General features: G+C 34.5%; 2 protein-coding genes across 7 annotated transcripts in view; one reads left to right on the top strand and one right to left on the bottom strand.

Moving 5' to 3' along the window:
* The window catches only part of LOC106667015 (partitioning defective 3 homolog), a 131,975-nt gene extending 113,107 nt beyond the window's left edge, over positions 1 to 18,868 (bottom strand). The window contains exon 1 of the mRNA XM_014394630.1: positions 18,607 to 18,868. Within this exon, the coding sequence (XP_014250116.1) occupies positions 18,607 to 18,726 (120 nt within the window). The 5' untranslated portion in view covers positions 18,727 to 18,868. The remainder of the gene's footprint in view (positions 1 to 18,606) is intronic.
* On the top strand, positions 12,611 to 27,341 carry LOC106667060 (protein D2-like). 6 transcript variants are annotated; one of them, XM_014394715.2, is made up of 7 exons: positions 18,824 to 19,108; positions 25,890 to 25,926; positions 26,381 to 26,507; positions 26,565 to 26,778; positions 26,831 to 27,010; positions 27,086 to 27,097; positions 27,156 to 27,341. In XM_014394715.2, exons 1-7 carry the CDS (start codon positions 18,846 to 18,848, stop codon positions 27,181 to 27,183), a joined length of 861 nt encoding a protein of 286 aa, XP_014250201.1. In that variant the 5' UTR covers positions 18,824 to 18,845; the 3' UTR covers positions 27,184 to 27,341. The 6 variants fall into 6 exon arrangements, with proteins under 6 accessions (XP_014250247.1, XP_014250201.1, XP_014250238.1 ...); XM_014394761.2 differs by lacking the exons at positions 18,824 to 19,108; positions 25,890 to 25,926 and adding an exon at positions 12,611 to 12,903; XM_014394752.2 differs by lacking the exon at positions 25,890 to 25,926 and having other exon boundaries at positions 19,032 to 19,108; positions 26,373 to 26,507.
* The last annotated feature ends 112 nt before the right edge of the window (positions 27,342 to 27,453 follow it).

Here is a 27,453-nt window from a genome sequence, read left to right as displayed (position 1 = left end):
AGTCAACTACCGGTTCTGGGTTTGGTGAAAAGATGGCTCTACATATGTTATGAGTACTGTATCAAGATTGACAGTAATGCAATGTACACATAGAGAATGGAATAGAATATTTTGCCTGGCTGAACTGAATGTGAATAGCTGCTTCAGCAACTAGTCCACTAGGATGGGTTCCTTGAAAGTATCTATCGGACAGATGAAATTTTAGGATGATAGTAAGTGAATGTGGGTCGTGTTTCCAGAGCAAGCCTGGTGCCAAACTCGATTAAAGGCTTGCCTAACGTCTAAGGAAGCACCGAAGCAGCATTCTGAGTGAGACTGATAAATGGTACAAAAAACGTATTTTCAGTTTAAATTAAATTAAAAAAATAATATTTACAAAACAATCCAAGGAAAGTTTCCCAACAGTATAGTTTTTTAAAACTATCACCTCGTACTAACTGGACGTGTTTTTGTAGAAAATACGTCAAATAAAAGTAACTAGGATAATTTCACAAAAACTAAGATAAGGCCAAGGTACAAACAGGCTACACAGTGAAAATAGGCGGAACCACGGCAAGAAGTCAATTGCCTTTGTGTTCCATTGAACCAATTTGCGTCTAGGTTGATTTTACAAATGATTTAACCTCAGCGAATCGTAAAATAAATTATATTTGCCAGGAAAGAAAGAACATTTTATATATAAGCTCGCTCACAAATCACTTGAAAAAGTGAAATGATAAAAATATAGTTTTGTGTAGGATTGAACTAATTTGTGTCTGCTTAACATTTACGTATGGTAAAATAAATTAATTTTAATTGGTGGTATTAGTATTTCAGAAATTAATTAGGAGGAACAGTCTAATGGAAAACGCTACAAAACTAGAAAGAACAGGGTGATCGATATGCCCTAGCTACGTTATTATAAATTTAAGATGTACTGACGTATTTTCTTTTTCTCTTTACGGTAGCAAAAGGTAGAAAAATGTCGCTGTATTTTCAGTTCATCTAAGGACACATGTTATAAATGTTACAGTAGAAAGCCTAACTAAACAATAACCAATCTGAAGATAAGATAGGGTTTTTTTTACTCTCGTTTCATGAATGAGATAAAAGTGTGGGAGTAAGGGAAATGATCCAAGAGAACAAATAGAAGAAAAGAAAACAATAGGAATTTTTAAAAAAGAACGTTCAGACCTTTTTGACCGGAATCGTCCGTCGGGAACTGCGCCTCGTGATCGATTCGTTCTAACAGACACCACACGAAAGAAGAAAAAAAATCTCGAAATAACAAAATTAATACAGTATGTTAAATTTGTCAAGGCTAGACGGTCCGCGAACGCCGATCCTTCCTGGATGTGGGAGTGAACTGTTGAAGGACATGTAAAGACAACGACTCCTTTCTATTGTTCTCGTGGCGCTATTCTTATTTTTGACATGTTCAAGTCTAACAAAGAGGAAAAATTCCCGGGATGTAAGAGAGTTTAAAGACTTTTACATTTTTTCCTCGGCATTTTTAGACCTTTATAAATTATAACATACCGTTGGTACAAGGAAAACGAACAGAATTCGAAAAAAAAGGTTGAATTTAAACTAAGCATACCAGTATGAAACAGCATATTAAATTATAATGATAAAACTGGGCATAGTATCGAAAAGAAACCAGTTTATAAACAGCAGGCCTGAAAGACGTGAAGCAACTTTAAATAGAGCATGTATTTGTTGTTTTCCCATGCAACAAACACAAATTCTACATTCAAAACATAAACAACATTGTTAAATTATTAATGTTGCGCATAAATCACTGGTCATATTTCTGGGGTTAAGTAAAACATGTGCCCATCCTATCCACTCCAAACACCAACTTTAATCAAAAACATTATTCAAAGGTCCATCACACTGAACCTAACTTGAAATAATTATTTTCTTAATTAATGAAGCGATGGTTCTGGTGGGATTGGAAAGGAATCCTTGACTGTGAAATGCTTCCTGAGAACGAAAGTCATTTTTTATCAAATACTTTTCCCAACTTGGCTGAATTACACCTTGCGTGAAAAAGACGGCTGGATAAGAGAAATGGAGTCATTTTCACGCAAGGCTTAATCGGGCGAGGCGTCATAAAACTATCGCAGTTGTACCTGCTGCTTCCATTTTTTATTTTAGTGATAAACTTGCCAAAAAATATAAATCAAAAGAGAAAAATCCGAGTAAAAGGGAGCAACTGGTGGCTAAAAACGGACAGCATCATGGAGTTAAATCAGGCCGAAATACTTTTTTTTCGCTCTCTCCCGGCTATATTGTTTTACAGCACTAACACAGATAAAGAAGAAACTGCTCGCCGGTCACTCCGAAACAAAATAAACCTGGAAATGGCATCACCGGAAAGAAACCTTTACAGCCGACGAGAAAGCATGTCGAATGTACGTGGCAAATCGAAAATCAAACTATCCACTTGAATATGGTCCCATTTCCCTTTTCTGACAAATTTGTATCTTGCAGGCATGCGGATCGGTTGGCGTGGAACTGGAGTTGCGTAAGTGTAGGGACATGACACGGCTGTAATTAAGTTTCGTTATCCTGGTATGACATTGTTGTTTTTAATTTTTTCTAGAAAAAGAAATTTACTTATAAATATGCATAGTTACAAAATGAGTTAATGAACGTATTTCTAATATCAGATAGCTTCTGGAAAAAACCTACTGGATAAGACTATCAAGGAAGTCTAAACCCTTCATCCTGTAATTTTTCTTGGGTAATAACCAGTAGTATTTTGTTAATCTTCTTTACCTCAGGGAAAGATGATTTCCCATTTGGGGTCTGTGGGATGATGAACCTGTAGTTTGGTTGTTTCCGGCCTTTTCGGCCAGACTATACACGATGTTTTGGTCTGTCGGGCGCGTTTCGACTTCTGGCCATATTCAGTGGTTTGTCCATGTCTTCTTATTAAGTCAATTTGTTTATGTATAAGTGTGTAAACAGAAAATTGAGACGCTCACGTTAAAAAAGAAATGTCAAAACAGTAGTTCCATCCTTACAAAAGGACTAGAGCAACAGAATAACACACAGACACACTGAGGATAGCGAAAGGAAGAATGTGTCTAAATTTTAAGTGACCAAGTTTCGGTTTATCTCACGTAAATACCTCTACTTAGTCTAAATAAAACATAAGCAATTTATATCGTTCTTATTCCTCTTATTTATTGATGATTTTTTAATTTTAATCCGTTTTTTTATTTGCTTGAGCGGGAGACTTTGTCAGAATTTCTACTGAGGTCTGATTAACGAACCGATTTTCGTGAATAATAATCATCTGGGGTGATGAACGTGTAGTTTGACCGTTTCTTAATCATTTGGGCCTAATTGTCCTTCGCCTATTTTGATCTGTGCGTTATTATGTCAACTGTAGTAAATAATAAACACGTCTGGAAAGGATAGGCAGTCCAAACAGATAGGAAACGACCAAACTACGAGGTGTTTTTTTTTTTTTTTTTTTTTTTTTTAATAGTCCAAAAGAATCGACAGACATTTAAAAATTATTCTGAAATTGAACCAATATAAAGGATTTATAAAAAATCAAAAAGTAACTAACAAAGTACGATCATAGTTCATAAATATGAAGAAATTGTCCAGGATATATCATTGTAGTAATCCAGACGCTCACTGAAATTTATTTTCAGGATTAAGGTGATCTCCTCTATCAGAGGTAATCTTGTGCTGGAATCTTTTCGACTTCTCGCCAAATTCAGTGGTGGGTTTATGTGTTATTCGTCAGTATAATAATAAATAATAAATGCACCTGGTAAGCCAAGAAAGAGATGATAGACAGGCCAAACAGATCGAAATGACTAAACTAGGAGGTATTTTTCTAATGCAGTAGAATTGATAGGCAGTTTTAAAAATCGTTCTGAAATTGCTCCACCCTAAAGAATTTTTTAAAAAATCAGAAAGAAACGAACTCCGTACGTTCACAATACGTAAATATGAATCTGCCCTTAGAGTAATCCAACTGCCCACTGAAAGATATTTTCAGGATTTAGATAATCTTGTTTATCCTAAGAATAAGAGTGGTATTATGCTACAAATACAGTGAATAATAAACACATCATGTAGGCCAAAACAGCGAGGATTGACAGACCAAACTACGAGAACTTTTTTTGTGTACTACATTAGAATTGTCTGACTATTTTAAAAATCGCTTTGAAATATTAAAATGTAAGAACGCCTACATTGGTTACTCCAAGTGGGCGTTCATAGTCATAAATATGAAGGTAGGGCTCAGTATCTGCCGTTGCATCTTTAGGTACAATTGACTTACAAAAACTCTTTTAAAATTTCTCGGATGTAAAATAAAACGGTATTATCTTCTTGAAACTTGCGGCCATCATTACGATCGATTAAAATTCAGGAAGAAACGAACACAGTACGTTCACAGTTCATAAAAAGAAAGGGCTCAGGATCTGCCATTGAGGTAATCCTGCTGTCCACTGAAAGATAGTTACATTTCATCAAGGTCTTTCGTATAGTTTTGTTTCTGTCTTGATACGATCAATTTTGGAAGGGACTCGCATTAAGGTTTCCATAATTTTTCTTGGGTATATACAGTGCCCATAAAAAAACTAATAAAAATTTTAAAAGCCGACCACCTGGTTTCTGCACGAAAAAATGGTCAATTTGGGAAATGCATATTTTTTCAGCCTTTTAAGTTACAAGCTTGCCCCAGATCTCTTTTTTTAGAAACTTTTACTGAACAAGATGGCTTTTTTAAATGTTTTCCTAGTTTTAGTTATTCATCGGTGAATTCAAAAAGTCGGGAACATGTTAATTTTTGCACTTTTTACGAAAACTTCAATTTGCGCTGTAGAACCAGGAAATCGTCGACGCCCTTCAGCAATCGTTAGGAAATTTGTATAAGCTTTCAATTGGTCACCATCCACTTCACCCAATTTCTCAACCGTTTTCGCATTATCACGATTTTCGGGCAAAAAGCGTGGGTTTTTGCGTGCACGTGGATAAAATCATCACTCTCTCTCCGATTTTCAAAAATGCATAACTTTTGAACCATCATGTTTTCGCAAATTTTACGCTGTACAACTTTTCTTCCGAGGACTTTTTCGACAAAGTAAAGAGGGAAGCGAAAATTCTTACCTTTTTCTTACTTGGACCTTTTGTGATGCGGAATGCTTCTCCTGTCGATAACCATTTGTTTACCTCTTAAAAGGCTGACAAAATATGCGTTTCCAAAGTTGGTCATTTTCGTGCATGGTGGACGATTTTTTCTTTTTTTTTATGGGCGGTGTATTTACTGTCCAGGAAAAAACGTGCGATATCGAAGCGACGGTGCAACAAAAAACGTATTGGGAGAAGTTATATTATACTTTCATACTAAAAAAAATCCTATTGAGTTCCATTCAATTTCCACAGAAGGATTATGAAACGGTCTTAACGCTGGAGGCATGGGAGGAAGAGATTTATAGCATGTTTAGTTATCGCTCATCTCACGATTGAGAGTAATTTTTTAATATTTTGGTCTTGCAGAATTGGCGAAGATGGACGACCGTTACGACGGTGGCCGGCTCTCGAACAGGATCGCCATGTTTGTGTCACCCACGCGCCTCGACGAATGCAAGGTCGGCGTTATGAAACTATGGAGGTGATTCACGGCATTCCACCGTCGCCAAGTGCGTCTCCAACGTGTGCATGTGAGCCATGGTAAACAAATATACCTTAGGACGGAACGACCTAGACAATTAAATGCACTATTGCCCCGTCCAGTTCCCACTGGATGTTAATACCATCTCTAGTAACTTTTATAACCGAGAACCGAGATACATTTTTCCCATGGGTAACGGTTCTGCTATTCAGCTCAGGAGGTCCGTCGCTTCAAACATACGGGTTATCTAATCGAATAAAACTTCTTTTTTATCCAACCTAAAACGATTTCTTATGACAAATGTGACATGAAACGGAATATGAATGATTGATTTATTGAATTGTTTTATTTGGATGTGTCAGTATTCTAGTGTATGGGCATACCTTGTTTTGGGAGTATATGAGCAAGACAGTTCGATTGAGCAATTTAGTGGGTGAGTTTGTCTGGGTGTGTCACTTGAAGTTGACGAATTAATGATTTTGAACGAGTTAGTTTAACTGAATGAAAGGGAGAATTTGAGGTTTGGGTGTTTAAGTAAGAGAAATATTGTGAGATTGATGATTTGCGTAAGTGTGTGGTCTACTTTGTGAATGAAATTAAGTGAACAAATTAGTGAGCGTGAGTAATGGATAGAGTATCCGAAAGGTTTCCTTTGGTTACTAATTTATGCGAAATCTCTCTAGGTAAGTCTTGATTTGATGTTGGATGTGCACAATTTTATTCCCTTGTAGTTTTGGTCTGCGCAAAACTCACTATAAACTATATGATTCTCACAGTTTTTTGTAAATCGGTACGTTTCGTTCTTTTCAAAAAATTTCAAGAAGACAAAAAGTTTTTAAAGTTTAGTTAGTTAAAGTTGTTGGGACAGCGCCTGAGGAATTCCGTCTAACCGTTACCACCCGGCTGACAATGCGTTTGGAAATTAAACGACCGTGTTAGGCCTATTGTGCCTCCTTGTCTACAATGGGATCTTCAAAGGGAGCCCCCCTGCTGCCCCAGAGACAGGGAATTTCGAAAATACACTGCGGTTAAAAAAATATATCCCCAAAGTCTTCGGCGGGCGCGTCTCGTATTTTTCGCAACCCTTTTCAAAATATAAAATATCGGGATAAGACGGCTGACCGTTTCTCCCGACGATTCGTTACACTCTGTGACTCTGTTCGAAGGAATGGATAACACGCCCTATCTGAAACCATGATCCGGCGAAAATATCTACGACTGCTTTCTCGAAGCGGGCGTGTTCCCTCCATTTGAAGAACGGCCACCTGAAAGCCCCAGGAAGATAAATGCTTTCTTAAAACCAGGAAAAAAACGTAGGCCTACTTAGGACAGACAGCCGGGAGGCTTGTCAATCTAATCAGACGACCCAGGTTAAAGACTTGGAAGCTACCTCCTGGAAATACTTTAAGGGTCGTTATAAGAGGTCACACCTCTTTAGGTTGAAAATTATAATTTATACGTCAACACATTTTGGTAAACGATATTTTTCATTATAGGAAGACCAATAACTCATGTAAATCACTTTTGTGATAAGTCTGCAGTGTCCTATCAACTAACTTATCAACATCGGCAAGCATGTTTATCTATCGCCTAATAAGTACAACAAACTTATCATGATGCATTATTAAACTATCTACATCATGGGGCCCTCCCTGACGCCCCTTTTTACTGTATTAAGTGAATATCAAATTATAAAATTGAACCTGCGAGAGCTTTTATAATATTCAAGCACAACTGAAAAAGGGGAAACTCTTTTAAAAGAACATTCTGAAATTTCTAAACTTCAACTTACTAAATAGCTGAAAACGTGGCCCAACCAGTAAAAGATTTATTAGAAATCAGCAGAATACATTCAATGAAGAAACGACTCAAGATCTGCTCTTAGTAATCCAGCTGTCCACTGAAAAATATTTGCAAATTTTACGTGTACGTGGTACGTTCTTTCTAGCTAAAAATAATTATTTCCGTGTTTTTTCTTGCATAATAATATTTTGTTATTCTTCTTTGTCCTAAGGTAAATGTGAGATCTGATCTTTGGGTTTTAAAGTGATGAACCTGTAATTTGGTCATTTCCGGTCCTTTTGGCCTGATTTTCGTTGCTGTTGTGTTCTAACATACGCGTTTCTGCGTCTAGTAAATTCAGTCTTTGCTTTGTTGACCAAAACTGCGAGAATAGGCAGACCAAACAGTTTGGAAACGACAAGTCAACGAGAGCTTTTTTAATACATAGTTAGAAAAAAGACCTAAGATAAGTTAAAAAGGTTTGAAGGAAAAGCTTATGATCAATAAAAACAGGAAGAGAGTTTTATGATAAATTTATATTTTTCTTAGAAGAAAAACATTCTTGCAATGAATAAATATATTTCCACCGAAACAGTTCAACACGATTAAAAACCATCCATATCGGCAACTCATACTTGACCAGCACATGATATGTAATTTGACTCATTCTCGACTTTAATGGCCTTTTTATGGCTATAATCGGCAAGTTGGCATGATTGTAATTAATTTTTTTCCCTAAACGTAGGTTGGTTATGTAAAAGGTTGCCTGATAATGTTCCGGCATAGTAAAACGTGTGTCATCGCAGGAGAAAGAAAATGTTATGTTAATAACTTGTGATAATGGTGCGTTCATCCCGTCGTAGCGTAATGCCTCATTTCCCAATCTCTGTTTATTATTGATTAAACAACCTGGGCAAACTTGGCCGGGAGAAAACGACAAAGCAAATATTTACTGCTAAAAGAATAACAATTCAATCATATATAATTTCATATGTGAACCTAAAGGAACGAAATGAGCCAGCCGATTGAAATTTAAATCCTACTAGACATAAGTACCCATACCAAAAAAAATGCATTCAAACTCGAGTCATCAGACGATTCCCATGTGTCTAAAATTTCCCCCGAGGGACGTGCAGAGGTTACAGGACATTATACAGACGAAGTTCGTGAAAGATGAATTGGAAATTTTCTTCGTGCAAGAAGACCCACGTACAGTGTAATTGTGTTAAGGAGGTAAACTTGAATTTCTCCATGTGAAAACTCAACGTTTTATTTTTTTCATATTAAATACCGTTCAAATCCGATCGAACCCTCTAGCCTATCTTCTGTTGACAAGTCGCTTTGATTGAAAGATTATACGCTTTATATCGAAATGATAACGCCACACCTTGATTCAAGATCAATGACCAAAGCATTTAGAATTGGAGATAAACATTCCAAATTCAAGTTCCAACTGCAAACAACTAGGAAAAGTAGGTCCATTCAATTTTATAAAATTTTATAAAACATTGGTTATTTAACTATAAGACAACTGTATAAATAATTTGTTAAATATGAAAAGAATCGAGTATGTTCACGATTTACTAAAATAATTGATTAAATATAGGATCAAGTGCGGAAACATTACCGTGTAGCTAATGTAGCAAATATGTATATGTATCTTGCATTAATCATATTTAAAACATTATTTAAAGCATGTGAACCAACTCATAATCACGAAGAATCGGCTTTGAGCTTAACAATAAATGGAATTAGACTAGAATCTGTCTCGAAAGACTTCATTCTCTGAATCCTTTTATAAAATATTTATGCGGCAAATTATTTATCAAATTAATTAGTTTTAAGCATTTATCACCTTTCGTTAGAAAATATTGCGGACAAAAACTATGCGTAATGATTTTTAATGAAATGTTCAATTGGTTTCATTGTATGAATCAAATTAAGCAAGTTTTTTTCTGCCGCTTTTGGTCGGAAGAAATTCTCAGCCTTCATCGACATGTTTTCCATTTACCTCTACCTACCTTTTTTTATATTTGGACCATTTTAAGGAATTCTTAAGACTCTGACTGACTATTGACAATCCATCATGATCAAGATTTTTATAGGAAATCATAAATGATGAGGTTTACCTAAGGCTTTTATTATAAACACGGAAGAATAAATAATAGAAGAAGAAGAATATAACAGAAGAATAAACCCAGCAAAAATATAGTAACTTTATTTTTAATTTGTCTATGGTATAGAATCTATAGAATCGTCTAATCTATAAAATCAGAGCTGGGCTGGGGGGGGTCAGTTTAATACGGCTGACAGGTAATTGAGAAAAAATTAAGTAGTTTTAAATTACATGTACACATGTACATAACTTAAAAAAAAATGAAAATCCTCTATTTAAAGCAGATAATATTTTCTAATAATCTTTAGTAGGCAGGTAGCAACAACTATTTTCCAAAGACAAATTCTGTAGCTGTAGTTCAAAATTTCTTTAGTAGAAAGGCTAATTTTAGCTTGTCACTTAAGAATCAATTGTACTTATTTCGCTGTGTGCAAATGAATAAACTATTTGTTTACTTCTCTGTTAATATATGAAACCTAAATAAATGTAATAAATATATTAATATAAAAAATTAATATAAAATTACATGCAGCCAATTTTTTAAAGGCGTCAATTTTCAACCAATCAACATATTTAATACGTCAAAATTTGCAGAATTACATTATAAATGTTGCATTTTTTAAATTAATCGTCACTTCTGGAAAGAGTGGAAATCGTACAAGAAAAAATTCAAAATTTGGTTATTTGAGAAAGTTTTCGGCCTAGCTAGTCCAGTCCCCTCGTATATGGCACATTGTAAGAGGAATCAATTCGTTAAAATTGAAGGAAATTTAATCAAATGTTAATTACTATATAACAAATTTGTCAATAAGCCCAGCCGTTTTTGAAATAAATAAAATAACGACAAAAGTCGTAAAATGTCATAATTTTTTAATGCCAAAAGTTTTCCCGACATCGAAAAAGATATTTTCTGTGAACACTTACTGCCCAAATATACAAAACAAAAATCTCGCCTTTTTTGGACGAGAAGGCTTTGAGCAAGAATAAGATGCCTTTCTAACAATTCAGGAAACTAGTATGTAATGGAAATAAAAGTCATCAACAATTATGCAACCTCAGCTTCAGGGTAAAATAGGATGAGTCAAAAACCGCAACTTTTCAGAATTGTGATTTTACAAGTTTAGACCTTTGGCAGCAGTAGAAATAATCAAAATATTTCCAATTGTCCAAAAAAATGCACATTGCGTTTAAACGGAAGTTGTCTCGACATAATCAATTATACACAGTCTACCAGGTCTAACGACTTACTGGAATATGCACTTATCTCATTTGGCATAAATTCGACATCCAGTTTTGCCCCGAGGGTGCAGAATCGTAGTTGTCAATTAGTTACCAACTCGGCTACTTTTGTGTGATTTCCTTCTGTGGTCTGCGGGATGGTGAACTTACAGTTTGATATTTACCTATCATCTTGGTCTGCCTATCTTCACTGATAGAGTCAGACGGGTTTCACCAATCTTCAGTGTTGAGTTTGGCCCACAGAAATCACCCAAACTGGCAGGTGGCGAAATGCCGAAACTCGTCAGACTTAGAAACCAGCGATGTAGCATGCCAAGATGAAGGTACTTTTCAAACTATCAGTTACTTTTTCCAACTACAATATTCTGGTTGAAAAATAGTAGAAGTGTTCTGCCAACAACTAACAACAAAAAGTAGGGACTACCTTCCAACTCTTGTCATTTTGTAGTAGAAACGCTTTTGCCCATCTCTAGATAAAATTATCCGTATGAATAAATGCTACAATTTCTGAATTATAGTGAAATGAAACAAAAAGGGCTACCAGGTAGAAAAGAACGCTACGGATTGGAAGTAACGGTCCTGAGGTATTTAGGTATTTGGCTGTCATTGTTCTTGCTCCACCCAGGCCAAAAATTCGATTCCAAAGGGTAAAATTAAATCCCAGACAAACGGAATTTTCGGGACAGGCCTAAATGGTTATACGCGGTTTTTGACTCGGCCGTCACGAGACGCCTCATTGTTTCCTGCTCGTCTTCTTTTTAATTTTCGCCCTTCCCCGTCCGAAGACAATGTCCTCGGAGGAACTCATTGTTCGCCTGGGTCTCCGCCGTGAGAGGGGTGTATTTATTAAGATCAACGGGATCATTAAACTGTGCATAAAGGGAACCGGCCGGAGTCACGGATTACCGGTAAAATCAGAGCCCACTGATTTTTCCCCCTTGCCATAACCAAAAAAGATAATTTTCACGGCTGGACCGACGAACGAAAACGGATGTGACAGTTACGCCACAAGGGATTCTGTCTTAAACGGAAAAAATCTCTGACAATATGTTAATAAACTCAGAAGTCTGATATCACTTTCAGCGCAGCTCTAACTTTCCAATTCGGCTCGAATACTACCTAGCTCAAGTTAAGACCGACCGAGTTGTTTTTGCAAAATGAAGAACGGACCAGATAGAATATATCAGAACTGTAGATATAAGAAAAAAAATTTAAAAATGTTCACTCCACAAACTTCAAAGCACAAACCGCAAGCGATCTCCAAACCTCTACGATAACCTTACAACCACCCCATAAGGGATATTTTTTAAGTGCCTTTTTAGCGTAAAATAATACCGCTTTCCTTACTTAAAAAAATACTAATTGAATAAATAGATACGGTTCTCAGGAATCGGCGCTATTTGTCAGCAGATTGCCTGTGATCTCTGAACCGCCTCTCGCTCTTCCTTCCCCCCCCCTTCTTAAGACGCGATCCGAAGTCAGCAACGTCCGACTTGTTTGTATACACTGCAGTATATTTCATCCGTTAAAACAAAAAAAAAAAAAACCATCCCTAAAAATCAAATCTGAAACGACCACAGGTTCGAAACCCACAGAACCCATGGAGAATGGAAAAATCACTGTCAAATTCCAAGCGGTGGATTACTACTCCTGACCAAATAAACCCACAGTTTGAATCGGGAAGCCTTGGGTTCAATTTCAGCTGTTGAAATTGAAACCATGACACACGATTTATTTCCTCCTGTATAACAAGACTTTTATTCATTTTCCAACTTATAAATACGTATATTTAAATATCAAAATTACATAAATTATGTTAATTCTCTGTTGAAAACTGTTCAACAGAATGATTAATCAAACGTCTTTTCTGTGATTTGGTTTTTCGATTAATATGACAGTTTTCTTAAGTTTCGTCGTGATGGTGCATAATTAACGGGGCTTTTTTTTCAACTCCGTCTTAGTTCTTCGACACAGAGTGGAAAAAACTAGGCCCCGGAACAAGTTTTTAGTGTGCGAGTTGTAATTTACGAATCGGGGGATAAACCCGGGTGAAATAACTGTGCCCGAGATATCCAAAGGATGTAATTTTACCTAGCCGTTCATAGGAGCGAGGAAAGAGGCGCTGTTCCACCTCGTTTCGGTTTGTTTTTCGTTTTTTTTTCTAGGTAAATTAGTAATTACCGGCATTTAAACGTAACAGAACAAGACTCTCACACATCCTGTATTTATACTGTTAACTTAATCTTAACACTTTCTAAATCATGGCAAAATCCTAGGCATAAATACGTTCTTAAACAAGAGAAAGTCTGTTTTTTCACAGAGATGAAAATATGTCCATTAAGATGATGTAACGACTCATCAAGCTGACATAGATAAAATAAGAAATATTTATTAGTAGACGAATACAAAATTACTAGAACTATTCAGCTATTATATACAGTCAATACCATATACTTTTCATATGTGTGTAGGACTTTAAACTTAAACTTTTGATACTTGAAATATTAAGAAACCTACTTATTGTTTTGTAGATTTATCGACCACTTATGCAGACAATGAACATTTAACACTTAGTTATCAGGTATGTGACCAAATAAAATAATTTTAATTTTAAATCTTCGGCTAGCTTTCGGAACTTTATTGTACCTTCTTCAGGGCTCTTCAAAAGGATTATACATTTTTAAATTTTGGCCAAACAATATATGTAAGAATGACACACAAAAATGACACACATTTTTGTACTTACTGATTTTTAGTCAGAAGTAAATAAACTTGAATTTTGTTTTTCAGTGTTAGCATGAAAATAAAACAATTCAAGTTTATTTACATATTTACTTTATGTATTGATAGGCCAAAATTAAAAATGTATAATATATCCTTTTGTAGAGCCCTGAAGAAGGTACAATAAAGTTTTGAAAGTTAGGAGAAGGTGTAAAATTAAAAATATTTTATTTTACCACATCCCTGATATCTAAGAAAACTACTTATCTTATTAGAAGTACTAAGTTCAGGGTAGTTTGACTCCAAGGTTTGGCCTAGTTAACTTAGCCAATTGATTGATTCCTACCTTGTTATTGGTTTATTATTAATAAATGTGAACGTAGTTATTTTTGGCAGTTAAAATATTAAATTGCACAAGTACTTATTAACTGTCTGTTGTTTACATTTAACTGTCTTGATTTCAACAATTGCACATTCATAAAAACTATAAATTTGTGTTATTCGCATAATACTCTGTTTTTCTTTTAAGTCAAATAGACACCGATGAAAAATTCAATCAATTTCTTAGCAATTTTTCTTCAACATTTAGTGAGAGAGAGAAAAACAAAGTATTTCAGGCTTTAAATAACTTTTTCACCCTTGTAGATACACACAAAATCATTATCTTTATTATTTATAGATTGTAAATATATTATTTTATATTATATACGTATGACAATCCACTTTAAAAGATTAAACTGGTTATTTGCAAACCCCAGCCACTCTCCAGGAGCAATATTCAAAGAAAAAGTTTACATTAAGTTTAAACCAAATTAATCCAATCAATATAGTTGTTTTTACACTTGGCCGGAATTTAAAATTATGTAAATTTAACTGTTGTGTTTGGAAGAGTTGATTGGAATGTCTAATAAATAACAACCTCTTAGAAAAATATGACCAATCAAATATAAAATATTATAAATAAGAATAATAGATAAGTAATTAAGACATCTTCCCTAAGAGTTTATTTGTTCCTAATATTGCTTAGTGTACTAAAATATTTTTCAAAAAGATTAATTTTCCCTGGGCCCTGAGAGAGATTTGTTGATTTAGGTCTTACAGAAGAGTTGTTTTTTTTTTTTTTTTTTGGCCCACCCAAAGACTAGAAAAACAATAAAAAGATGTATGTACTAAGTTGTGACCGATTAGGACATGTTTTCTTTTCTGTTTTTTGTTTCAACTTTTCTATTGAAAACAAATTGAAAAGAAAAATCTGACTACGTTACATTCCATGGTCCTCAAGTTTGGTGAGCAAATCAGCACAAAAAAAATTCGGAACTTCGAATTGAAAAAAAAAAAACTACTAGTATATTCCATTATAAATTACATAAAAACCTAGCTAAAAAAATCAAAGTATATATTATTAAACAAAATAAGCTCTATTAAATAATAGCTAATTAAATAATCACAATGTTTAGCATTAGCGTGTTAATGTATACAGATACACAAAATACAACTGAGACTTATTACATAACTGAAACGAGCCTGAAAGTAAATTGGAAAACAAATCAGCAATAAATTTAAAAACTTTGTTAAAAGTGTGTGTCTTATTTCTTCTCAAGTTTAGTGAGATGTTATAAATTTTTTCGTTAATACCCACAGATGCAAAAAAGCTCGTCGATATACACAGATGCATAAAATAAAATTGGGACTAATTACAGAACTAAAACGAGGCAGACATGAAAAATTTACAAATTGTTAAAACGATTTAGCCATATTACGCTTTTCTTCGTCATAAAGTTTGGTGAGAGTTTACAAAAAGCTCGTTAATGCCCCCAGATGAATAAGACAAAATTCAGACCACTTCTCAACTACATAATAACGTCAATTTGAATATAAATTTTGCATAAACAACTCGAATTATTCCTAGATATTACGAGCTAAAAAGTCAAATGATATATACGACTATAAAAAAAAAAACCGACCGATGGCAGATTTTTTTTTTTGCGTTTCTTTCTCCTCACTGTTGTTAAATAAATCGTAAGTAAGCTCGATGATAGTCACCAATGCACAAAATACAATTAGGACTTCAGGTGCACAAGACAAAGAATTCTTCTATACTAGGTACTCCTAGCGTATTTCACTGGAAATTATATAAAAGCCGGTCAAATTATTACTAGATATAACATCGAAGTAAAAATTCAAAGGAAATTTGTGATATATTGAAGAAAACAAAGACTGTTAGCTGGTTTTAGCTTTTCTTTGCCCTCCCAGTTTATTAAGTGAAATGATGAAATTATATCGAGATTATTGATATCAGCAGATGCACAAACTACTCGCAGAAGTGAAACGAGCCAGAAAGTCAAAATTTACAGCCTATCGAAACAATTCTGATAAATTAGAGGCTTTTCTTTGTCCTCAAGTTTTGTGAGAGTTTGCAAATAAGCTCGTTAATGCCCACAGATGAACAAGATACAATTCAGACCCGAACTATATAATCCTAGTATATTTCAATATAAATTTTATAAAAACTAGAAGAATTATTCCTGAAAACAACACCGAGGTAAAAAGTCAAATAATACCTATGATTCATTGGAAAAAGAAAACCAAAGACAAACTGTGAGCGGATTCTTGCTTTTCTTTTTGACCTCTAAGTAGTTATTACATAAACAAAACGAGCCAGAGTAAATTAGAAAATAAATCATTAATCAATTTTAAAACTTTGTTAAGAGTGTGACTTTTATTTGTCCTCAACTATGGAGAGATGTTACAATTATCTCGTTAATGCCCACAGATGCAAAGAAACAATTCAGACCCGACTAGATAATTAACTCCTAATATAATAAAACACTAAATAATAGCTATGATCTATTCGAAAACAAAACCGATTATTGACAAAATTTTGGTTTTTCTTCTTTGTCCTTCGTGTGATTAAGTAAATAACCAAATAAGCTCGTTGATATACACAGATGGACTAAATGAAATTGAACTTTTTACAGAAGTGAAACAACCCAGAAAGGCAAAATTTACAATCTTTTGTAACCAACCAAAGCCTAGATCAACACTAATAAAAAATTACAGTTAATTAAGGTTTTTAGTTGAGACAAAAAGCCAATGGCACGAGCGGGATTCGAACCCACGATCTTCGGCTAGATACGCCGCTGCTCTACCACTTGAGCTATCGTGACCTCGATCCACTCGGACACTAACTTCTCATCTCAACCCCACCTTTTGAATATTTTTTTGAGATAGGAAGTTGGTGTCCGAGTGGATCGAGGTCACGATAGCTCAAGTGGTAGAGCAGCGGCGTATCTAGCCGAAGATCGTGGGTTCGAATCCCGCTCGTACCATTGGCTTTTTATTTCAACTAAAAACCTTACTTAATTGTAATATATTAATTGGTCAAGCGGACCACGAAATTAGTGAATTTACTAATAAAAAATTATTTTTGTAGATGGTGAGATGCGGTCTGGTGTGACGTAGATTTTAGAAAAACATTTTCTTTATCGTGCCAACGTTTCGATCTTTATTAATATCATCTTCAGGGTCTGGGATTTATAAACATTGTTTTATTTATACAAATACATGTAGGATGTGAAAAAATGAATTTATACAATGCAAGAAATTTTGTATTTCTTTTTTGTATTGCAAAGTATTTGTACTCACACAAAGTGTTTGTTTTCTCTGTAGATATGTCATTGTGTGTCGTGTTGAGACGACTACAAATACGTTGATTGAGTCTAAAATTTCTAGCATTGTATAAATTCATTTTTTCACATCCTGCATGTATTTGTATAATTTAAACAATGTTTATAAATCCCAGGCCCTGAAGATGATCTCAGTAAAGATCGAAACGTTTGTATGATAAAGAAAATCGAAAACCTACGTCACACCAGACCGCATCTCACGATCACCAAATAATCATTAACTAACGGTCATTAAACATCACACACACACACACACACACACACACACACACACACACACACACACTAATAAAAAATTACTAACTTATACTAACAACCAGCCGAATATTCCTAAAGATAACAACGAAGTTAACGTTCAAAGGAAATCTATGACCCATTGAAGAAAAAAAAAAAGCTGTTGGAAGAATCTCGCTTCTCTTTGTCATATAGGTTATTAAGTGGTTAACAAATAAGCTCGTTAATGCCCACAGATGCAAAAAATTCAACTTTGCCTTCTTATAGAAGTAAAACAAAGCAAAATAGCAAAATTTACAATCTGTTGAAACAATTCAGGACAGTTTAAGGCTTTTCTTTGTCATCTAGGTTATTAAGTGGTTGACAAAAAAATTAATGTCCACAGATGCAAAAAAATAAAACTGGGTCCTCTTATATAAGTGAATCAAGCCAGAAATGAAAATTTTACATACTACTGAAACAATTCTGATCAGTACAGGATTAGGATTGTCTTCGTCCTCAAATTTATGAAAGGTTACAAATAAGCTCGTTAATGCCCGCAGATTCACAAAATCCAAATGTATCTTTTTATAGGAGTAAAACAATGCAAAATTTACAATCCGGTGAAACAATTCAGGACAGTTTAAGGCTTTTCTTTGTCTTCAAGTCAATAAAAGGTTACAAATAAGCTCGTTAATACACGCAGATGGAGAAAATGCAACTGTACCTTCTTTTATAGAAGAAAACTATCACTTCTTATCGAAGTAAAACAAGCCAAAAAGCAAAATATACAATCTGTTGAGACAATTCTGGACAGTTTTAAACTTCTCTTTGTCATCAGGTTTGTTAAAGTGTGGTCGTTGTAACCGTTAAACTGAAATGGGGCTTCTTGCAGAATTGAATCAATTTTAACTACAGACAATAAAAAATTAATTAGTTTTACTAGTCTTTTATAAAAAAATGTATTATCGCTGTATTGGTCTTTTTTAATATTTTATAAATTTTTTTAATCAGATTAATTATAATATTGTGCGTCTATTTTTTAAAATTTTGTGTGTGTTGGTGTGTTGTTAAAAGGTTACACCAAGGTTGTTAGTCGGTAGTCATTGGCGCCCATTGTGACACAAGAACAACTGAAGATCCGAGCCACCGAACAAAATACGTACATATGAACAAATATCAAATATGCCAAAAAGTTGTCAAAGAAACTCTTGACAGCTCACCTTTCCAGTCGCTTTTTTGTATCTGAGGACGGCAAGTCGGATCAGGTCTTTAACGAGGATTTCTCCGTCTCCACAAGGCACTATGACCCTTACGGGCCCGAAGCAAACGGTGACTTTCATCTCGGCACAGAACACAACACGGGACACTGACACTACTCGTTACACATTGATATGGAAGTTTCACGACGATTCAACGCTGTTTCGGTGGCGGGACGAGGCGAAGAACGGACTGCACTCGGATGGGACGGATCTCTACATGGCTCGCACCTCTGCCTGTTCGCCTTGTTTTGCCAACGGTCCACAAACTCACTAAGGCCAACAGCAACACCTGCTCGATTCGGGCGCGCAACCCCTCTGCGCAGTGCCACTCCGCCTTCGGCTCCCTCTGCCGGATAACCGGCTTCACGCTTCACCTTCTCCAATCCGCCGCGCTGGCGACGGTCCATCCTGGGACCGACTCTCGGCCACATCCCTCAACTTCTTCACAAATTATTTCAAAATGGTAAAAATATTTTCTTGCACTCTATATATATATTTTTTTTGGGTGGGGGGTTAAATTTTAGTCTATATTCCCCTAAAAATAATTCATGAAAGGATCATTTCCTTTTCAAAATCTTAACCATATTTGTGTGGTGTTTAGTGACCGTTTGCCAATGAATATTTGGAGAACTGGAGATGCGGTTTGGTGGCCACCAAACTGCATCTCATGATCTCCAAATAGTCTTAACAATATTAATTATTCATTCATTATCATATTAATTGCATTATATAAAATTAAAATTATTTAAATAAGAAATTTTCTTTCTTGAACTTTTCTGCTTCTTCTACATTCAGGTTATTCTTCAGGGGTATGTCAACTGGTTGACCATGACTTTTCTCCATCTTGATTTAAAATGTTCCCTTCTTTACTTTTATGCTTCTAGTTCATAATATCATTTAGGATTAATTCAATAACTTGATGGATATCAATAAGTCTGCATGGGGGCATCAGTGGCCGCAACGGTTTAGGCTCATCACTGGAAGGTAAAGGTCCCGAGTTTGAACCGCGGCCCTGCATTCAAACCCAACGTACTTACAAATGGGTTTTTTTTTTCAAAAACACCGGCACCCTGAGAGTTTGTATGACCACTACTGTTGCAAAGCCTCGTTTAAAAAAATAAAAATAAAAAAAGTCTGTGTGGTCCTACAGACTATATCCATCCTGGGACCGACTCTCAGCCACATCACATATCCATAATGGATATAGTCTGTAAGACCACACAGACTATATCCTTCCTGGGACCGACTCTCAGCCACATCCCCTCAATTTCTTCACAAAATATTTCAAAACGGTAAAAATATTTTCTTGCACTGTATATAATTTTTGTTTGTTAAATTTTATTCTATATGCCCCTAAAAATAACTCATAAAAGTATCATTTCCTTTTAAAAATCTTAATCATATTAATTATTCATTATATACATCATATAATATTACACTTATTTAAATAAGAAATTTACTTTCTTGAAATTTTCTGCTTCTTCTACACACAGGTGCTTCTTCAGGGGTTTGTCAAACTGGTCGACCATTTTCAACTTATCCCTTCATCTTGATTTAAAAAAGTTCCCTTCTTTACTTTTATACTTCTAGATCATAATTTCATTTAGGATTAATTCAATAACTTGATGGATGTCAATAAGTCTGTGTTGTCCTATAGAATATTTTGTTCATTCATACGTTCTCTTTCTGCCCGAACAGAATAAACATGACATCAATAAGGAGAGTTTATCATGATTTCCATGCACTTTGTCTTAATACTAAGTGAAAGTATTTCAATAGGAAAGTTTAGTAAACAGCACTTATTTATAAAAACCTATTCATTGTTTATTCAACCTTTTGTTTTAATAATTTACAATAATTACTTTACCATTTAAATTAATTGTTTTGGGAGTTGTCCACTTTCACATAAAATGGGCTAACTTCCATTGCTAAAAACATAAATTAACCAAAATGGAGTTCAGTCAGCTAAGAAACCTTTTCCTGTAAGAGATCGTCAACGTTGATGAATCATCGATTTCAAACATTTTGCAGCCAATGTTTCAACATTTCCATGTCTTACTGTTAACTATTGATAAAATATCTCGCTTGAATTATGTTATTTATTGTTTTCAGATAAAATGAATTTGTTCCGTTCATCTTTCAATAAATTTGTTTACTAGAAAATCTGAAAAATAACTAAAGTAATTTTTTGCTTTGGGACAACACCCAGGCGCATAATCTGTAGTGACCGATAATACTGAAAGCCCTTTATTAATACTTTTTTTGTTATACTCATATGGAATCTGGAAAGATGCTTGTCTTGTTGAACCTAATTTGCTTGGAGTTTTCCTATCTTCACCGCACCAATTGGCATTTTTTTGCTCATTGTTTGATTGGGCTTTTTTTACAACTGCCTGTTTTATGTATTTCAAGCTGTTGATCAAGATATCACCGATGTGGAATGAATCTTCGTCAACATTATTTTTTCCAGTCTTACTTAGTTTGTAAGTTGTTTTACTCCCGATGCTGTTTGTGGCTTCATTTTCTATTTTGTTAGAAAACTGACACTGTTCGTACAATATGCTGCTGTCGCTTGTAGCATAATGTGCAAATTTCTTGTTATGTTCACTCAAAAATGCTTGTTTTTTGGTTAAGAGAAAGCTCGATTTTCTAAAAAGGTCATCGGAATTCACCTCTTTTATTACTCGAATTGACTGGGTTCTTGGTAACTCTTTGAATGTTTCAAATTTTGTTAAATTATTCTCACTTGGAGTATGTGTACAACTATCCAGTTTGTCATTGTTCAAGTTAAAGTTTGAGGCACTCTCATGACTTTTAGTCTTATTTTTAGCATTTCCTTTTTTCCAACTTAATTTTTTTAATAGTTTTTTTAATTTACTGAATTTCAACTTGCTTTTAGTCTTGTTTGTACATTCTTCTACATTATTAACACATTTTTTAGTAGGTAAGTTGAGTTTAGATGGAATTGATCTCTTATTATGAAGTGAGTGAACAGTTTCATTATATAAACATTGTTCTTTTTTTTTATCTTCAACCTTATTATTACTTTTAGTTGCTAATTGGTTTTTATTTACTTTTCCATCCTCTTGCATTAATGTGTTATTTGTATAGACCCAGTAGGCTATTTGAGAATGGTCAGTTTTTGCCTTCTTTCTGTCAAAAGGTTTTAAACATCTATGAACACTAGATCTAGAATTTTCTTTAGATGATGGGACAGAAGTAGAAGCATCTTTTCTCATAATATGAGCATTTTCTTTTGAAACTTTACGTTTTAAAAACTCAACTAGAGCTTGTTTTCCAATGCCATGGTTGGTTAAAGAAGAAACGTCAACCAGTACGATGGTCTCGTCACTATAACTGCTGATGAAAGGGTCGAGTCCCAAGTGGTGCAAGAATTCTATCATCGACAATTTGCTCTCGGTGCTCATTCCATTGAAAATAATTTCACAAGGTTCCTCGCTCATAGAATTCTCCAACATCTTTACACATTTATTCAAGTATGAGGCAACAGTTTTTTTACATATATGGATACTTTGGTACAGTTTGCACAAACTCAGTTGCGGTATCCATGAGCTCTTGTCACTGTAACCTGTCGGATCCGACTTCATCCATGTTCTTTGATAGTCTGTGCTCTTATTTCCTCCAAACTCCAAATGTTTAACGTACATAACTGGCCACTCATATCCTTTAAAATCGGGCTCTTACCCTATCCCAACAGTAAAAAGCATAATTGAGTAAAATTTACATTTTAACTTGAAAATAAATCAAATTTTACATGTCTACAATAAATAAGGCGCTGCAATGCAGGTGGGGTTTTCTCATTCTTAAAACACATGTTATACTTTATTTAAACTTTGGAGTTGATTTTTTAAATTTACAAATTATGTGGATTTTTGAGATGCTTTCCAACAAACCACTTACAATTTAATCTCTACCCTCAAATAATCATGGTTAAAAACATTTCATCAATCACCTTCTTGAATTTTAAAACAAAAGTTAGCATGTAGTACTACAAAGCTCTTGTCTGCCTATCTTCGCAGTTCAATCACCAACGAAACCAAAAAGGATAATCAAACCAAGATCATCATAGATGACCAAACTAAGTCAACCCCAGATTGATCTCAACAAAAAATCTCAAGCTGTCAAATTTCTTAAAAAGAAAAAAATTTGGCTTCAATTGTTCCGTTCCCCCCCCCCAGGATCTACAGATGCCATATTCATCTATTTCAATTTTCAGATTGCCACAGAATCTGCAGTATCTGTAAAGAAACCTTTTATGTTTAGAAGTTTTTCTCTGGTTCCTTTTGGGCATTGTAATATTTGGCTGTACTTTGTGCTTTTTGCGTTTTCTTACACACTGAAAATGCTCCTGATAGTTCTGTTCTGCAGAAGACTTCAGGTCTTGTCTGAGGTGAGGCCGCTCCATTACAACCAAAACTTTTAGGATTTTTTTGCTTTCTATATGCATTCTTAAAATCCCCTCCTCCCAAATTCAACAATTTCTGCTGTGTGACCTGTGAAAGATTTCCCCAGAGGGACACCTTCATGAGGGTTGCTCCAAAAGCACAATGCCATATGTCAATCGGATATGGCCTATCCACAAATGGGTGAGCCCTTCCTTGCTCTTCAGGCCATCAGAGGGCCAACGCTCAGTCATGCCTTTGACATGAAGAGCTTCTTGGACAATCCAGCCCATTGTCACTGCCAACATTCTTTTCTCATCGCCACCGGTCCAGGTCTTATACTATTATGTATATACATTTTTTTGCAATAGTTGTATTAATTTTATGGAATATCGCCATCTTGTTCCAATTAGTTTTGTTTTCCAGTCTATGTACTTTTTCTGTTTTTATTATGTGATCTTTACCATTTGTTTGACTTTATTTAACTATTCAGAAATCGTGAGGTGCGGTCTGGTGTGATGTAGGTTTCAGAAAAACATTTTCTTTATTGTGCCAACGTTTCGATCTTTATTGAGATCATCTTCAGGGCCTGGGATTTACAAACATTGTTTACATTTAACAAATACATGTAGGATGTGAAAAAAGTGAATTTATACAATGAAAAATATATTTTTTATATTCAATCAAAGTATTTCTACTCACTCAAAGTGTTTGTCTTGTGTAATTGTGCCATTCTTGTGTGTCATGTTGAGAGTGCCAGTGAAGTATTGCTGTTTTATGTGTATGTATGTTGGATTTTGAAGGGGGGGGGAAGGAAGTCGGTATAGAAAAGACTTTTTTGTATATAGCGTCGGGGGAAGGGAAAAAACGTTGGTAATGGATCAAAACGTTGGCACGATAAAGAAAATGTTTTTCTGAAACCTACATCACACCAGACCGCACCTCACGATTTCTGAATAATTATCAATTAATGGTCACTAATCAACACCCACTTTATTTAACGTTTTTATTCATGAAACTTCCTTTTTTTAACGAATTAGTGGTTTTTGAATTTGATAAAAAATTCATAAGATTAATAATGGCGAGGATAGAAATGATGAATGATGGAGTGAGTGCGTCTCTCGACATGAATTGCAAAAAGAGACGTGTAGAAATCCTTCAACCTGATGATGAGCTAAGGGCTCGAAATCCGGATGGTTGGAAAACAACTCACTGTGAGTACGCACTATCTTTTTTTTAAAAAGAATGGCGAGGATAGTCTATCAGGGCTTAATTTGTATTAAAAATAAAAAAATATTTTTGGAAAATCCTCGTTCATCCTGGAAACCAAAAAGACCAAAACTTGATCAATGCTTTACAATCAACTTATTTTTATACTTATTAGCACAAAAACCCGTAAATTGCCTAATGCTTATGGTTACTGTTGAAAGCTAGCTGAAAGTCACTTCCTTTCTAAATAAACAAACGTAAACGCGATAGCCATCTAGATAGATTTTGTAAAAATATTTTTTTGTTAACTCTAGTTATATTTTTACAAGACAAAACAAAGTAAATATTTTTCAAAATCAGCCGTCGGTTAAAAATTTGAATTTTTGTCGTGATCGACTGGACGGTAGCTATAGCTACCCGAAAGCATCTCGTCTCCAGGAGAAACATCGCTTAGAGTCAAATTTTTATTATTTATTTATTAAAGAAAAGTATTCTATTTGTTGTAAATGCAAGTTCTGAGAGAATATGGCGTCGTGCCAGACGTTATCGATAGGATAGTGGGCGAAAAAGTAGAGGTATGTTCACACGCAACACGTGACTAAACAAACAACGACGTACTCCAAAAAATAAAAATTACTCGTTTTTTCAAACACTGGAAAAAAAATTAAATTTTTAAAGTTCGTGGTGCAAAATTAACCATGTAGAAAACAAAATTAACATTTTCCGACTGCATTGTCACTCGAAATGAACAATAGATGCATCACATGTTATTTCAAATTGAACCAAGACTCGTTTTTAACTTGCAAATTAAGCATAATCTCGTGTCGATTAAGTAAACTTTACCATTCATTTTAATATCATTTTCACAGTTTACCAATTTACTAGTAACATCTTCACATAACCATAAAATATTAATAAAAGTTAAAATTTCATTTTTTAAATTAAATCCATTTTTGATTTAAACACTTAACACTTACCTCAATAGACAAGCCAACAATTCTCACCCAATTAAGAACAGGCCCCTCAAGCACATACTTTTGAGTCAAAACCCATGTATGTGTATAGAATGCAAAGAAAGATTGCTCGATGTGTCCCACTTAATTGAATGCTGCCATTCCTTGGCTCCATATAGAGAGCATGTAGGAATGCGACCTTACTTATATAGATATGAAAATTGTACTTGAGCCCCTGTTCCGATTATTGGAGGAAAGAGGATTGTTTTATTACATATAATACTGAGTTTTGTGTCTCTAGCATGTGATGAGAGTTAACGTATTTATTAGCATGAATGTGTAATGTGAGAAGGTCAATGGCAGAATATTGAGTACACTGTCAATTAGGTAAGTTATATAACAGATGAAAAGGGTGATGCAGTTAGTACTACAAGTACTCTACTACTCCTGGATATGTAAACGGTATGTAAATAAGAAAGAATGATTTAAGAGTGACTGAGAGTGAATGGGTTTAGAATTAGAAACAGATTGCTGAAATGACATAGCTGTTAGTAGCCCCAGGAGTCCAACCTTGGATGCTGTACCTCAGTCTAATCATTGCTATAGTAAGTATAATATATAAATAAATATGAGTCTATGTCAATATTATCATAATTTTAGAACTTTTATTGTTATACAGGAAACCTTTATGTCTAACTAGCCGTAGTGTAAATATAGTTAAGTATATATATAAATTTTAACTTTTTAATCAACTTTATCATATATGCTTAATTATATAAATACTCAATTAATTATACACAATTTTTTTGAAAAAAAAAATATGCTGGTGTCCGAGTGGATCGAAGTCACAATAGCTCAAGTGGTTAGATCAGCAGCGCATTGAGCCGAAGGTTGTGGGTTCGAATTCTGCTCATGACACTAACTTTTCATTTTAAGCAATACCTTACATAAAAATATTAATGTAATAATAAATGTTGAAGTCTTCTTCCCTCCATCCCCACCCTTGGTCCACCCTCAGCAACCCTAATGGGGCAGTCCTTACCTGAATCTCCATGCAATAGACGATTCGATATACATTAAAACTATGGGCATGGATAAATAGATGTGACTTGATAGTACATTAAATATAAAAATTCATTTTATTTCAACATCAAAAAAGTAGGGTTTTAGGTAAACTACAAGCAGGGAAGAGCGATGGTTGAACTTGGAAATATTCTCACACCTACCGACACGAAAAACCCTCCTATTTTAAAATGGTCATCAGATCCCAATGCTCTTTACCTTATTTGCATGATTGGTAAATAAACAGTGACTATAACTAAAAAGCTCATAAATGATATCAATATTTAAAAAGATCCTGACATGCCGAATCCGTCAAAGCCAAGGCTGAAAGAATTTCAGCATTGGGTCGTCGGAAATATACCAGGGGACGATGTACCGACTGGCGACGTGCTCACTGCGTATATTGGTCCAGTACCGCCTCAGGATGGTGGTATCCATAGATATATTTTTCTTGTGTATAGGCAAAATAAAGAATTGGGGTTTGAAGAGCAAATTATAATGAAAAGGTAATTTTGGATAGTCAAATTTTTTTTTCTGTTTTCTAATTTCAAATTTTAGTGAAGGTGCGGCAAGAGCGAGATTCAATGTGGGTTTGTTCGCACGAAGGCATCAACTCGGTGAACCGATAGCGGTGAACTTTTTCAGAGCTCAGTATGACAGCCAAGTGAACATTGAGATGAAATCCTTCAGTGATTCCATATACAGCGAATCAACCGACATCGACCAAGTGACTTTTAAGTAATTATTCTTATTAGTTTTAGTTTTTATTAATTTCTGTAGACAATTTTAATTTAACCAATATTTTTATTTCAGGCATGTAAAGAGGTAATTTTTTTGCATTGAATAATTTATTCGGCTATTATAATTTTTAAATTATTTATAGGCAGGACAAATCTGTGAGCCAGAATTAGCATCATTTTTTTAAACATTTTGATAAACTTCATAAAATAAATTACATAAAATGTACCTGTTCTTATAATTAACAAAATAAAATAAAAATATGAAAAGGTGGTACCTACAGTTTTACTTGTAGATATAGTCAATAAAATAATTGTTTTCTTAAAAGTTTTATTACAGCACAACATTTATTTAGTAAGAATAAAACATTGTTTAATAATCTCCCAGTTTTTCTCCATTATTACATAATGTCCAAAGATATAATTATTACAACTGATACACTA

Source organism: Cimex lectularius, unplaced genomic scaffold, assembly GCF_000648675.2.
Source record: "Cimex lectularius strain Harlan isolate CLEC.00 unplaced genomic scaffold, Clec_2.1 scaffold85, whole genome shotgun sequence".
Taxonomy (NCBI): Eukaryota; Metazoa; Arthropoda; class Insecta; order Hemiptera; family Cimicidae; genus Cimex; species Cimex lectularius.
The sequence above is the reverse complement of the archived record's forward strand: the minus strand, read 5'-3'. Positions and strand labels throughout refer to the sequence as shown.

Excerpts from the sequence above, each read along its gene's own strand:
- LOC106667060 (XM_014394715.2), top strand. The coding sequence starts at position 18,846 with ATGGGACGGATCTCTACATGGCTCGCACCTCTGCCTGTTCGCCTTGTT. Across the intron at positions 25,927-26,380 it reads CTAGCCGTAGTGTAAATATA|GTAAACTACAAGCAGGGAAG; the intron begins GTTAAGTATATA and ends GTAGGGTTTTAG. Across the intron at positions 26,508-26,564 it reads TTACCTTATTTGCATGATTG|ATCCTGACATGCCGAATCCG; the intron begins GTAAATAAACAG and ends ATATTTAAAAAG.